Source organism: Ursus americanus, chromosome 7 (assembly GCF_024610735.1).
Source record: "Ursus americanus isolate L20-20 chromosome 7, mUrsAme1.1.p, whole genome shotgun sequence".
Lineage (NCBI taxonomy): Eukaryota > Metazoa > Chordata > Mammalia > Carnivora > Ursidae > Ursus > Ursus americanus.
This window is the reverse complement of record NC_142133.1, coordinates 65,900,683-65,912,228: the sequence shown is the minus strand read 5'-3', so window position 1 is coordinate 65,912,228 and position 11,546 is coordinate 65,900,683. Positions and strand designations below refer to the sequence as shown.

At 57.9% G+C, this 11,546-nt stretch overlaps 2 protein-coding genes across 7 annotated transcripts in view; one reads left to right on the top strand and one right to left on the bottom strand.

The window, feature by feature from the left end:
- DRC1 (dynein regulatory complex subunit 1) overlaps positions 1-6,113 on the top strand; it is a 37,480-nt gene extending 31,367 nt beyond the window's left edge. For 2 of the 3 annotated variants that reach the window (XM_087863796.1, XM_087863795.1), the window contains exons 12-16: positions 151-240; positions 772-858; positions 2,879-3,063; positions 4,058-4,198; positions 5,855-6,113. In XM_087863796.1, coding sequence (XP_087719922.1) covers positions 151-240; positions 772-858; positions 2,879-3,063; positions 4,058-4,198; positions 5,855-6,098 — 747 coding nt within the window. In that variant the 3' untranslated portion in view covers positions 6,099-6,113. Of the gene's footprint in view, positions 1-150; positions 241-771; positions 859-2,878; positions 3,064-4,057; positions 4,199-4,529; positions 4,633-5,854 lie in introns of all 3 variants that reach the window. The other variant, XM_045809243.2, reaches the window with a different exon arrangement.
- Positions 6,114-7,531: 1,418 nt separating this feature from the next.
- OTOF (otoferlin) overlaps positions 7,532-11,546 on the bottom strand; it is a 91,614-nt gene continuing 87,599 nt past the window's right edge. For all 4 annotated transcript variants that reach the window (XM_087863794.1, XM_045809241.2, XM_045809240.2 and 1 more), the window contains 5 exons: positions 10,585-10,683; positions 10,207-10,448; positions 9,905-10,083; positions 9,698-9,798; positions 7,532-7,768 (listed from right to left, as the gene is read on the bottom strand). In XM_087863794.1, the coding sequence (XP_087719920.1) occupies positions 7,588-7,768; positions 9,698-9,798; positions 9,905-10,083; positions 10,207-10,448; positions 10,585-10,683 (802 nt within the window). In that variant the 3' untranslated portion in view covers positions 7,532-7,587. The remainder of the gene's footprint in view (positions 7,769-9,697; positions 9,799-9,904; positions 10,084-10,206; positions 10,449-10,584; positions 10,684-11,546) is intronic.

The window sequence follows — 11,546 nt, the reverse complement described above, 5'->3', positions numbered from 1 at the left end:
GGACATCCTCGGGGGTCCTGCTGCCCAGAGTCTCATCCCTGGGGTCCTGCTCTGTGGTGTCATCGCCTAGAGTTACACAGAGGTAGATTGCAGTCCCAGCAGTCGTTTCCGAAACCTGTCTCTGACTAGAGATGTCATCTTCCTTCTCAGGGTTTCCTCATAGAGAGCAAGCTGCTGAGCCTTCTGCTCCCCCTGGAGAAGAACGAATGCTATCTGCTGAGGTTGGACGCCATCTTCTCAGTGAGTCCCCCTGGGCTGACCTGACATGGGGTGGGGACCTCATTCTAAGCCAGAGTCCTCTGTTTTTCCAACATTGCCTTGGCCTTGGGAAGAGATGTGAGTCTCCCAGGCTTCCCTGGGCTCGGGGTCACCTCCTTCCCTTTCCTCGTTCTCCATGCCACAAATTGGCCACAGAGTCATCTCCCAGCCCTGACCCTTCCTCCACCAGCTTCTTTCTCATGGCCTGGCTCTCAGATTGGAGGTTCTCCCCAACGCCCCTAAACTCAGATGTGTGTCCAGGCTCCTCTAGCATTCTTATAGCCACCGGGCCTGTGCAGAGCTGTTCCTGCCTCTGAGCATAGTTTCTCTGCTCGGATGTGATCTCACTGCGCTCCCCCGGTGTTGAGTGGCCTCACTCTGGGCCATGGCAGGTGCTGGCGGTGTTCGGGGGAACAGCCAAACCTCCTGCTCTTAGGAGCTGAGGTCTGTTAACTCTCGCAGCCGGTGGACTTCTTGCTGTGGTGTTTGAGCAATTCTCCTCTTTTCCCCCAGGCCCTTGGAATTGAAAGTGAGGACGACTTGTATAAGCTGGTGAACTTCTTCCTCAAATACCGAATTTATCATTCACCCTCCAGTCAGGTAATGTGAAGTGCAATAAAAAAGAGAGTATTTGAAATTCTGGAAGCCCCCAGAAGGCATTGTATAATACTTCTGGAGAAATAGTGAGGGTTTTATGTCAGAGATAGCTAACTTAACGTTTCTGGTATTATTACTTTTTCTATTTGCAAAGGAAAGAATTTGCTCTGGATGGGAGACTGGTCTCACACTAAGGCCCAAGGTGTCTTTTCCTGGGCTCTTCCTTAAAGCCAGGCTTCAGCCCCTCGGAGCCCTTGTGCCACCAAGTTCTGAATATTTTGATCCTTACCACTTTCCTGCAAAGCAGGGCCCATCTGTAATACCTATCTTTTTTTTTTCAAGACTTTACTTATTTATTTGAGAGAGAGAGAGAACACAAGGGGAGGGGGGAGCAGCAGAGGCAGAGGGAGAAACAGACTCCCCACTGAGCGGGGCATTGCGAGACTCTATCCCAGGACCCCGGGATCACGACCTGAGCCAAAGGCAGACGTTCAACCCACTGAGCCACCCGGGCGTCCCGTGTAATACCTATCTTGATTGTAATGGACTATTCTGAAGAAGCCATCATGTTAAAAATATTATAACGTTTTAATTTAAAAATTAAAAACTTGAATTAAAAAATATGTTTAATGTTGCTGGCTCCAGGGTGAGTATCCTCATATGCTTCCTAAAAGAAATGACTGGATGAACAAAACCCAGAAGCCATAAAGAGGGGAAAAGAGGATCTATTTGACTACATTAAAAAGCAACAACCCTGTGGGGCAAAAATCACTATGAGCAAAGTTAAGATACAGACGACAGCTGGGGGGAAATGTTCTTAACTCGTATCACAGTTAAGGGCCCATTTCCTTCATATAGAAAGAACTCGTATAAACCAGGAAGAAAAAGACCAACAACTCGATGGAGTGGACAAGGGATAGGAACAAAAATCTCCTATAAGAGGCAATACGAATCACTTTTAAACATATGAGAAGATAGCCAGGCTTCTTATAATAAGAGACGTGCAAATTAAAACTGTTCCACATTCCATCTGCACCTGTCACGTACGCAAGACTCTGCGAGCTCGATAGCACATCGTGACGGCCCCGGTGTGGGGACCAGAGCCACTCCTAAGTCGCTGCTGTGAGAGCCCACTGTCGCAGCCTCCACGGAGGGCAGCATGGATGACAACACCATATACACGGTCCCCTGCAGTCCTCCCTCCAGGATTTCGCTCTGCAGCTATGTCTCAGTCCGACGGAAGGATGCGTTTATCATAGCTCATTGGTCGCAGCACCGCTTGAAGTGGGGGGAGATGGCAAATAACCAAAATTCCATCCTGAAGGGATTGGTGACCTCATCAGTGGCGCAGCGACAGTGGAATACTGGGCACCAGTGGAAAAAAGAACAAAGAAGTTCCTTACATATTTTTTACATGAAAATAGCTCTCAGGCTTATTGGTATGTGAAAAATGCCGAGTGCAGAACTGTGTCTGCAGGAGAGTATCATTCATGTGAAAACGGGGGGGATGGCGTTGCTTGTACGGACAGAGGATTTCTTTGGAAGGATGCGTAAGACATTGATGACGTTGGTTTGCCTGTGGGAGGGGAACTGCATGAACACGAGACAAGAGTAGGAGGAAGACTTTTGTAAATTAAAAAATTAAAATACAATTTATGATTTTTTATTCAAAAAATATATATGTGTATTTACACACACACATATATATAATATATATGGTGTCAGCTTTATGAATATCAGTAAAATGAACACCTATGAGCCCCGATTTAGAATTAGAAGATTATCACTGTTCTGAAGCCCCCGTGTGCCTCTCCCTGATCCCATCTCCCTCCTCTTCCATTCTTTCCTTCATTATTTCTTCCTTCCTGTAAATGTGTCCCTTTGCATCTTTTCTGTAACTTTCTGTAAACTTTTCTCCTTTTTCTCTCTGTCTTCAGACACTCATGTTTGCCGTGTACCCCCAATCCAGAGTCCCCCTTGCGTCTTTCTCCAGCTCAAACCCTGGCATCTCTCACCCCTGCAGGAGCAAACAAGCCCGATGTCAGCCCTGGAGCCGGGAGAGCAGACAGACCTTGAGGGACAGGAGGAGGAAAGCCTCGTGGAAGGGAAACCGGAAGAGAAGGAGGCCCTGCCTTCTCCCAGGCTCATCCACCCCAACGATGTCCTCAAGATCCTGGAGGCCTTTGTCATGGATCTAAAGAAACCCAGGTGTGGTGCTGGGGGGCTTGCCTGAGGCCCAGGGAAGGCGGCTGGAACCTGGGCGGGGAGGACAGGGTGATGGGGGAGGGCTGGAGAAATCTGTGGACACGAAGGAAAGGAGGGGGTGAAGAGGCGATTTGGATTTTCTCATGCATCATTCATTCAGTGGTCAGTCCCGGGGCCTGCTGGGCGTAGGCCTTGTCGAGGTCGCACGTTGTTATCAGGACGATGGCCAGGGCATAACAAGGTGTCCCGTTGCTCAGAGGAGGCAGTGGCAACCCCTTCTGGCGTGTCCCAGAGGGCTTTAGGCACCCAAACCGGAGTTTCCTAGGTGGATAAATTGGGGGGAAGGGCGTTGCAGGGTGTCACAGTGTGGGGAAAGGTGCGTTCAAGAATCATGACAGGTGTGGCTGGTGTCAGGGTCCTCCCTGGGAAGTGTGGCCAGTGGGTGACGGTGCCAGGCCCGATCTTGGAGGGCCTTGCCCGCTGGGCCCAAGACCTTTGTACCCTTGAGCGGACCGGAGCCGGAACATGGTCCTGAGCGGTGGGGAAGCCGTACTCAAGAGCCGCGGAGTTTAGAAGGATCCCTTTGGTGGCAGGGAGGGGGGCGATGCTGGCTACAGGAGAGCAGCCGGGGGCTTGTCCTGGTGGAGGTGATGTCCTGGATTCAGGCTACCTTCGAGGGGATGCCGACTTTTGAGAGGGGTTTCAGATGCATTAGTGAAAGAAATGGGCACAGTAGCGGGATGGAATTTCAGTGAGGTGAACTGGTGGAGAAAAGGGGTGGATAGAACTCCAGTGAGGCTGTCACAAAGGCGACAATGGCACCAGGGACACGTGCCCTTTCAGAGACTCTGCCGTAAAACCGATAGACGGGCATAGCAGAGTGGGAAGGGGACCGGTGGGAAAGCGGGAGTCTGTGAGGGGCGGGCATGGTGGCTGGCACCGCGTGGGGTCCGGGGTGCCAGGTGGAGACGACGCGACTGTTGCTCTCAACCATCAGGAACTCTCGGGCACCCGTGAAGTTGAAGTATGTGCAAGATAACTCCAAGGACTCTGAGTACTGGGAGGCCCTGACCACGGTTATCCCCGACACCACGCAGAGCCTCTGGGACGCTCTGTACACAGGCCTGGAAAAATACCAGTAAGTGCGCATGTCATTGCGCAGGGGAGGAGGGGGCCAGGCAGTTGGTGGGGAAGGGTCCTGCTTGCCGTGGCCGCATTTGCCACCTCCCTGGCTTTCCACTGGAAGGAAAGGTCCCGCCGAAGAGGCCTGGGGTGTGGCCTCCGGCCCAGCACTCCTGTTCTGTTCCTGCCAACCCACTTCGCTCAGGGCAGGAAGGTTGCTCTGGTGGGTGAGGCTTCTGGGGTCTTCTTCCAGCTCCAACCAGACGAAACCCAGAGACCCTGGCCCCTCCTTGGTGGAGGATGGAGGAGGATTACAGTGAGCCTCTAACTGATTTTTCCACCCAAAGCCTCCTCCTGACCCAGAGGGCCAAGCTGCTGGTGGAGAACAGCTCTCTGGAGCAGCAGAACACAGAGCTCCAGATGCTGCTTCAACAGTATCTCGATTCCAAGGTGGGTGACAGGGACCCTCCGAGCACGTAGGCAGGAGGCTGAGGGAGGCCGTGGGACTCCTCTCAGGAAACGAGTCTCTTCCCTCACCAGAAGCAAGAGAGCGTTAAGATGTGATGGAAAATATCAGCAGTCATACCTCAGGTTGGGACAGAATTATCGGACAAGGGAGTGGACGTTGCCTCCAGGACATCCGGGCTGTAATAGTGCCCCTCCGATGCCCGGGGTCTGTGGTGCCAGCTGCTTGCCGGCCCGCTCTCGGAAGCCGTGCCCCAGCCCGGGACAGCGTCACAGGCCATAGAGCCCTTCTTTTGCGGTTTCTTCTTTGCTCTTAAGCCCTCTGTGACGTCGACAGGGCACAGATGATTCTCCCAAAAGGGAGAATCAAAACTGGGGACTCTGACGGGCCCAGAGCCCTGGGCTCCTCCCACTCTGCCGGCCCAGGTTGTCCGGCTGGGGATGTGACATGGCGAGAGGAAGCTCCAGCTGGGACAGATGTTCCCTGGCCCCCACTCTCGATCACTCCCGTGATGGTTGGGGCAACTTCCCCATGGCTTGCAGGAGAAGAAATCTCATGTCTCTGCTCCAGAGCTTAGAATCCATTCGTCACACAGTTGCTCGCTCTGCTGGGCTAGTGTGGAATCCTTCACACGGCACTGAGGCCATGGGCCAGGATGCTCTTGACACGCTGGGCTGGGCGTAGGTCCTCTGTCACCAGCTGTGTGTGGGAGAGGTGACTGAGGCCAGCCACAAGCCCAGGAACTGGAAGTGTGGCCCTGCCATGGTTTCGGGCCCCAGGCCACACCTGAACAGAGGATATGGTAAGGCCTCGGCGTCGTGATGGTCTCTTGGCCTGTGACAGACATGAGAGAACGGTGTGGTCCGTGCGGCTGTGCACAAGCAGGGGCGGGGGGGGGAGGGGCGGAGCGGGGAAGGGCAGGGCTGGACCAGGGATGGGACGCACAGGTGAAGGGGTCAGAGCAGAGGGTTCAGAACATTACCGGAGGTGAGCCAGCTGGAGCAGAAGCCAGACCAAAAGCCTTAGCACTTCTCTTCTGAAGGAAGGCCGGCTGTGGCCTTCCCTGGCATCTGGAAGCACGTGGGGAGGAAATGCTTGCAGAGACTTGGAGCCCTGAGGAGAGCCAGCAGGTGCACCTGCCCCCAGAAGGCATGAAGAAGGAGGCCCCTGGGAAAAATGTAATGAGCTTCGCTCTTTCTTTTCCAGATCAACTCTGAACTGCAAGTTCCACCCACGCAGGTGTTCCGGGTGCCCACGAAGTAGAGCTGGACCCAGAAGGGCTGCCGTGTTAGGGTGGACGCCGGTACGGGTGCTGGTGCCAGAGCCGCCGCCAGCACGTTTCTCCCAGGGACCTGCCTGGGACCACTCTGGATTTTCCAGAGCTGCTGTGATAGGGCCTGTCAAAGTAAGGCCCCTAGAGCAGTTGCTTTTATCCCACTGTCATGATTAAAGTCTTTAAAAAGTTGTGGCTGAATCTCTTCCAAGAGCTCAGGTCCAGTGAGATACTGGCCCACGACCCTGCCTCGTGTCATAAGGAGACTTTGTCCCTGCCGCAGACTGTGGTAGGAGAACAGGCCTGTCACTGCGGGACTGGGCCTAGGCCAGTGGTGTGGGACTCCCTTCTTGCATTTGGGGGCAGTGGTGTCTATGAGTGGAGGCTGGAGCTCTGGGGGCTCTTGCAGGGTCTTTTTCCTTTTTTTTAAGTAGGCTCCACACCCATTGTGGAGCTCAGCGCGGGCCTTAAACTCATGACCCTGAGACCAAGACCTGAGCTGAGATCAAGGGTTGGATGCTTACGCGACTGAGTCCCCCCACGTGCCCTGGACTCTTGTAAGGTCTTAAGCCTTCAGACCGTTCTTGGGCTTGCAGGGCCCTTTTGGTGAGCTTTTGGGGTCCCCGGTTCTACCTGGTATACTGTCAGGCTCTTCTCGTGGGCAGCCCAGGCAAGTGGCCCAGAGTCTTAAGCCCTCCTCGAACCCAGGGCCACGAGGCTATCCAAAGGGGAGGAGCCAGAGGGGCCCAGCTGGTGCTGAGTTTGCCAACCTCAGAGGGCTCACAGACCCTGTGCCCCTGTGCTGGTCCCCCCACTTGGCCAAACGCAGACTTGTCAGCTCAGCGTTTAATTGCTTTTATTAAGAGAAAAATCACCACTCAAGAAAGGAGCAACAGCTAACAGAAACCCAGCTCTCACTGCAAGTACCACCTCCCAGCCAGGCCTCCACGAGGGCCTGGCAGGGCGGGTGGGCACGGGGTGGGGTGGGGTGGGGTGGGGCACCGGAGGTCACTCTCACTGCGCCGTATCCGGGCTTCTGAGCACTGGACCGGGCAGAGGAAGCTCTGGGAAGCAATGAAGACCCGCAGGCAGGGCAGGGACTGGGCTTGCGTACCCACCATGGCAGCTCCCTGGGCCGGAGGGAAGCCACTCAAGAGGGCTGCGGGGCAGAAGCAGCCACCTCCACACCCTTAGTGGGAAGGGTCTGGCCCACACGTGCAGAACAAAGACGGGTGGTATGGCTGCCCCCACAACATTCTGTGAGGGAGGGAGAGTGATGCTTTTCGCTTATTCATTCTTTTTATAGCCCTAGGCCCTGGCTAATTCTCAGTTAATTCCATTAAATCTTTACCCGCCACTGCAAGGCCTGGGGCAGGGTCTGGGTGGCCTGAGGAGCGGTGCCTGAGCCAGGAGCCAGGAGGGCAGGACCCCACGCCTTCCCGCCCTTCCCAGCCCACAGGCAGGGACCAGATGGCGGCAGGAGGCAAGCAACAGGCTCGTGGGGGGGGGGGGGAGGATGAGAGGGGCGGGTCACCAGCCCCGCCAGCAGGAGGCAGGCTTCCGGGGCCTGCGGCCACCAGGGTGGACACTGCGCTTCCCACGCTCCCCAGGGAGAGGAGGGCAAAGGCCCAGGCCCGGGAGAGGAGCGCCGCCAGGCCGTGGGGCTTCAGGCCCCGAGGAGCTTCTTGACCGTGTAGCCGGGCAGGCTGTAGAGGAAGAGGGCCAGCAGCAGCAGCCCCAGCAGCGCCAGCGCGACCTTGACGAGGAGCCACTTGTAGCGCGTGCAGATCAGGTACCTGACGGACTTGAGGGGGTTGAGGAACCAGACGAAGGCGGTGTCCGGCCGGCTGGGGGGCAGAGGGGGAGCCGCGGTCAGGCACCCCATGCCCTCAGCCCTTCTAGGGCCCAGCAGGCCCTGTCACAGCCCTGGGCCCAAAAGCAGTGCCTGCTGGAGCCAGGGTTCGAGCCCTTTCTAAGCACCAGCTTTGCTGCTTCCATTCCCTGGGCTCTTCGGGCGACCGTCTGGCGCCCGGGCTCCTCCCAAGGCCGAGAGGGGTTTGGGGCAGTCGGGCAGCCCTCCAGCCTCCAGCCGGCTATGGAAGGGGCCGCCTGGGCTGGTTACTGGGAAGCCCCTCCACTCCCCAGCTCCCAGTCTGGGCACCAGGGCGGCCCCACGTGGTCTTTGGGAAGCCAGCGTGTCTCAACCTGATGAACACGAGCGTCAGCGTCGGTCCCCACCGGGCCTGCCAAGGGTCGGAGGAGCCCCTGTGGGACTTACAGCTCTCGCGGCTCTACCTTGTGCTCGGCCTCCCGGACCAGAGGGGCTTGCTAAGCTTTGCCTTCTGTTGTCGGCGTTACGAAAACAGTTGGTTTTAGAAGACATTAAGATAGAAAATTCATGTACCGAAGAGGCTTTTTCAAACTCCTGTCCCAGCGACCCCCGGAGGACACACACTGTGCCCTCCAGAACCTTTAAGGCAGAGCGGGGCTCCTCTCAGGGCACCTGGTTTCCAAGCCCAGGGGCAACCAACAAGTGAGGCCCCTGCCTGAGTCTCAGTTTCCTACTTACACAGTGGGGTTAATCGCGGACCCTGCCTCCGGGGTTGGTGAAGGGTAGGGAGAGAGAGGCAGGTGCCGGGCTAGGCACCGTGCCCGGCCCCTCACGGCTGCTCTAAGCTGAGGAGTGGTGCCTCAGCCAGGAGGGGCAGGACCCCACGCCTTCCCGCTCTCCTGGATGGAGAGCCTCCCTGTCCTACTCGGCAGAAAACGGCTCTGGGCTGGGAGGCGGTGGCTGGTGGGAGCTAGTGAGGCCTTGCTGGCTAGTCCTGGCCAAACCCTTCCCCGTTCCCCGTCCACAAGTCAACTGCTTTCTGCCAATGGCCCCGGGTTAGAGTCTGTCAGTCCGTCCCCAGGACAGGAAGCAGCGTCCTGCCCAGAACACTGGGTCGGCAATTCGACAACCTAAGCTGGGTCTTAGCCCAGATCTGCTAGATGACCTCAGGCAAGTTGCGGAGCCCCTCTGGCCTAACACGCACTCACGTAGGACTGGCATTTTGGTTCTGAGAGCCTACGGGACTGTTCGACGGCTTGAAAGCTGCCGTGTGTGTGCCTGCACTTGTGTGTGCCCGTGTTCATTGTGTGTGTGTGTGCCACACGCGTGTGTGTGCACGCGCTTGTGCCGCACGCTGCCAAGCTCATCGGCCCGAAGCCCAGAGGAAGAAGTGAGGCGTCCCGGAGCCGGCAGGATGCCCCCTTCTTGGCCAGGCACCCAGGCACAGAGTAGAGGAAGAGGGCGAGGAAGGGGAGCAGCCGCGGTGTGAGGAGCCCGCCGCGGTGTGTGTGCCACAGGCAGTGGCGGGCGCACTCGAGAGGGTTCAAGAACCAGATGAAGCTCGTGTCTGGCCGGCTGGAGCAGCAAGAGGGGGTGCGCGGAGAAAGGACACAGAGGACAAAGGCTCGGGGTGTAGCGGGGGGCCTCACAATGGTGGCGGGGGGATCCTGAGCTGAGTGTGTGCACTTCTGGGCACCTCCCCTGCCATCAGGCCTGCCTGGGGCTCCCCACTCCACCACTGCAGCTGCTGGCTGGTTCAGAGGAGGGGTGGATTCCAGCAGGAAGCAGAGAGGGAGGGGGCTCCCCTGCCCAGAAAGGGACAGAGAGCCGAGGTGCCTGCAGAGGGGGAGCAGGAAGACCAGAAGGTTCTGGCCCCTCCTTCCTGTCCCCGTGCCCCTCCCCGCAGACCAGCGCGGCAGGGGGGCCAGGCAGGCTGCCCACTCACTTGGGTTTCTCTAGGGGTTCGGGTTCATTGCGGGCCAGGCCCACAGGATTCTTCTCCGCCTCCTCGGCTGTCAGGAGATGCAGCTCCGCCTCCACCTTGCCCTGCAGAAAGGAACAGAAGGATCCCCGCTCGCAGGCCAGGCGCTGGGCCTTCAGCACCCCGGCCTGGCCCAGCCCGGCCCTCCGCTGAAGCAGCGGTGGTCCCCACCGTGAGCTCGAACTCATCATTCTCGTTGCGGGCCAGGAGGGGCCACCAGCCTTTGACGCGCTTCTGCTTGAAGATGGAGACCAGGGGCACGTCCACCTCGCCCGTGGCCATCTCCATGGTGCACTGCTTGGCTGTCTTGGCGCCCCGGGGAAACCGGTTCAGGTCCAGCTCGATGGCCCCTGTGGCAGCCTCGGAGTCAGCTCTGACGGGCTGGGTTCGGGTTGACCCCCCCGCCCCCCCTGGGGTGGGCTCCCCCTGCCTCCACCTCCCCCCGCCACCCACTCCGTTCCCCAGCCCTGCACCCAGGAAGTCGTCTGCGGAGAAGTGGTCGGCGTCCCAGATCTGCAGGGTGAGCCGTGCCGGGATCTTGTACTCCGTCTCGTCCCAGGAGAACATGGACTCCTTCTTGGAGATGACAATCTTTTCCTCAGCCGCCAGGTAGTCGAAGGGAAACAGGTAGCGCCAGTTGAAGTTGCCCTCGCCGGTGAGGGAGTGATAGTGGACATCCGTGTCCTGCTTGTCCTCCTGCTGGCCCTTCAGCCACCTGCCAGGTGCCATTGGCTCCAGGCCTGCGGCCACCTGCAGGAAACCCCCTCCCTCCTCTCCTGCCTCCCAGGAAGGTGGGCTCATCCAGTCCAGTGGGTCCCCCCACCCCCCCGGCCAGGGGCCCTCTCACCCACCCCCGCACAAAAATGTCGCTGGACTTCTCCCCAGTGAAGAAGTCATCGTCCTCCAGGACCACCTCGTCCGTGTTCCACACGATGACCCGGAGCTCATACCTGGGCAGGGGAGAGTCTGGCTGGTGGTCTGGAGGAGCGGGCTGCCCTAGGGTCTTGGGTATAGATGGGGCAGGTAACCGAGGGGATCCTGGGGACTCGGGGCAAGCATGGGGTCTGGGCTAGGCTGGGGAGGAGAGAGATGATTCAGGGAAGGGGGCGAGGAGGGGGAGTTGAGGGGACAGGGGGATGTTGGGGCCCTGGGTGAGGGAGAGAGGGTCACCAGCCAGCATGGCTGCTGAAGCCTGTCTGGCCGGAACGCCAGGACCCAGAGCAGACTCCTGGACAGGGAGGCTGGGCAGGGCTGGGAGGGGCAGGGGCCACTGCTGGGGGCTGCTGAGCCCGACCCCGGTCTCCAGAGGCCAGAAGACACTCCAGTTCTAACACAAGTGTACGTTTAAGCCCAGCAGCTGGCAGTGGACACCCATGGAATCTGGTTTCCTTTTTGTCCTTGTCCCCAAAGAGAATTTTTCCCCTTGAAGTGTAATTGTCACTATAAATCGGAGGTTGCATTTCAACCACTAGGAGGGAGGTTGAGTCACGCCCTTCACGTGACTTGGAGTGCGGCTCTCCCTGGAGTTAGAGTTACACCCTGACTACAAGTCCCAGGTGACACAATGGGGTGCAGTGTCCCCTAGTGGCCGGCCCTGGAACAGCACACTGGTGACCTCAGACCTGGAGGCTCTTCCAGGCACAATGTGCTCTGTAATTGGCAGGACCCAGTGCAAAATGGAAATGTGGGACCCCCTGTTAAAAAATTAAGAATTTAAATATTGCCAGGGCCTCCCTGAGTGTGTTACTTTCCCACCCATGCCCTTGGCCCTGGTTCCAGCCCCTGAGGATGTCAGAACTGGCAGCAACTCCAT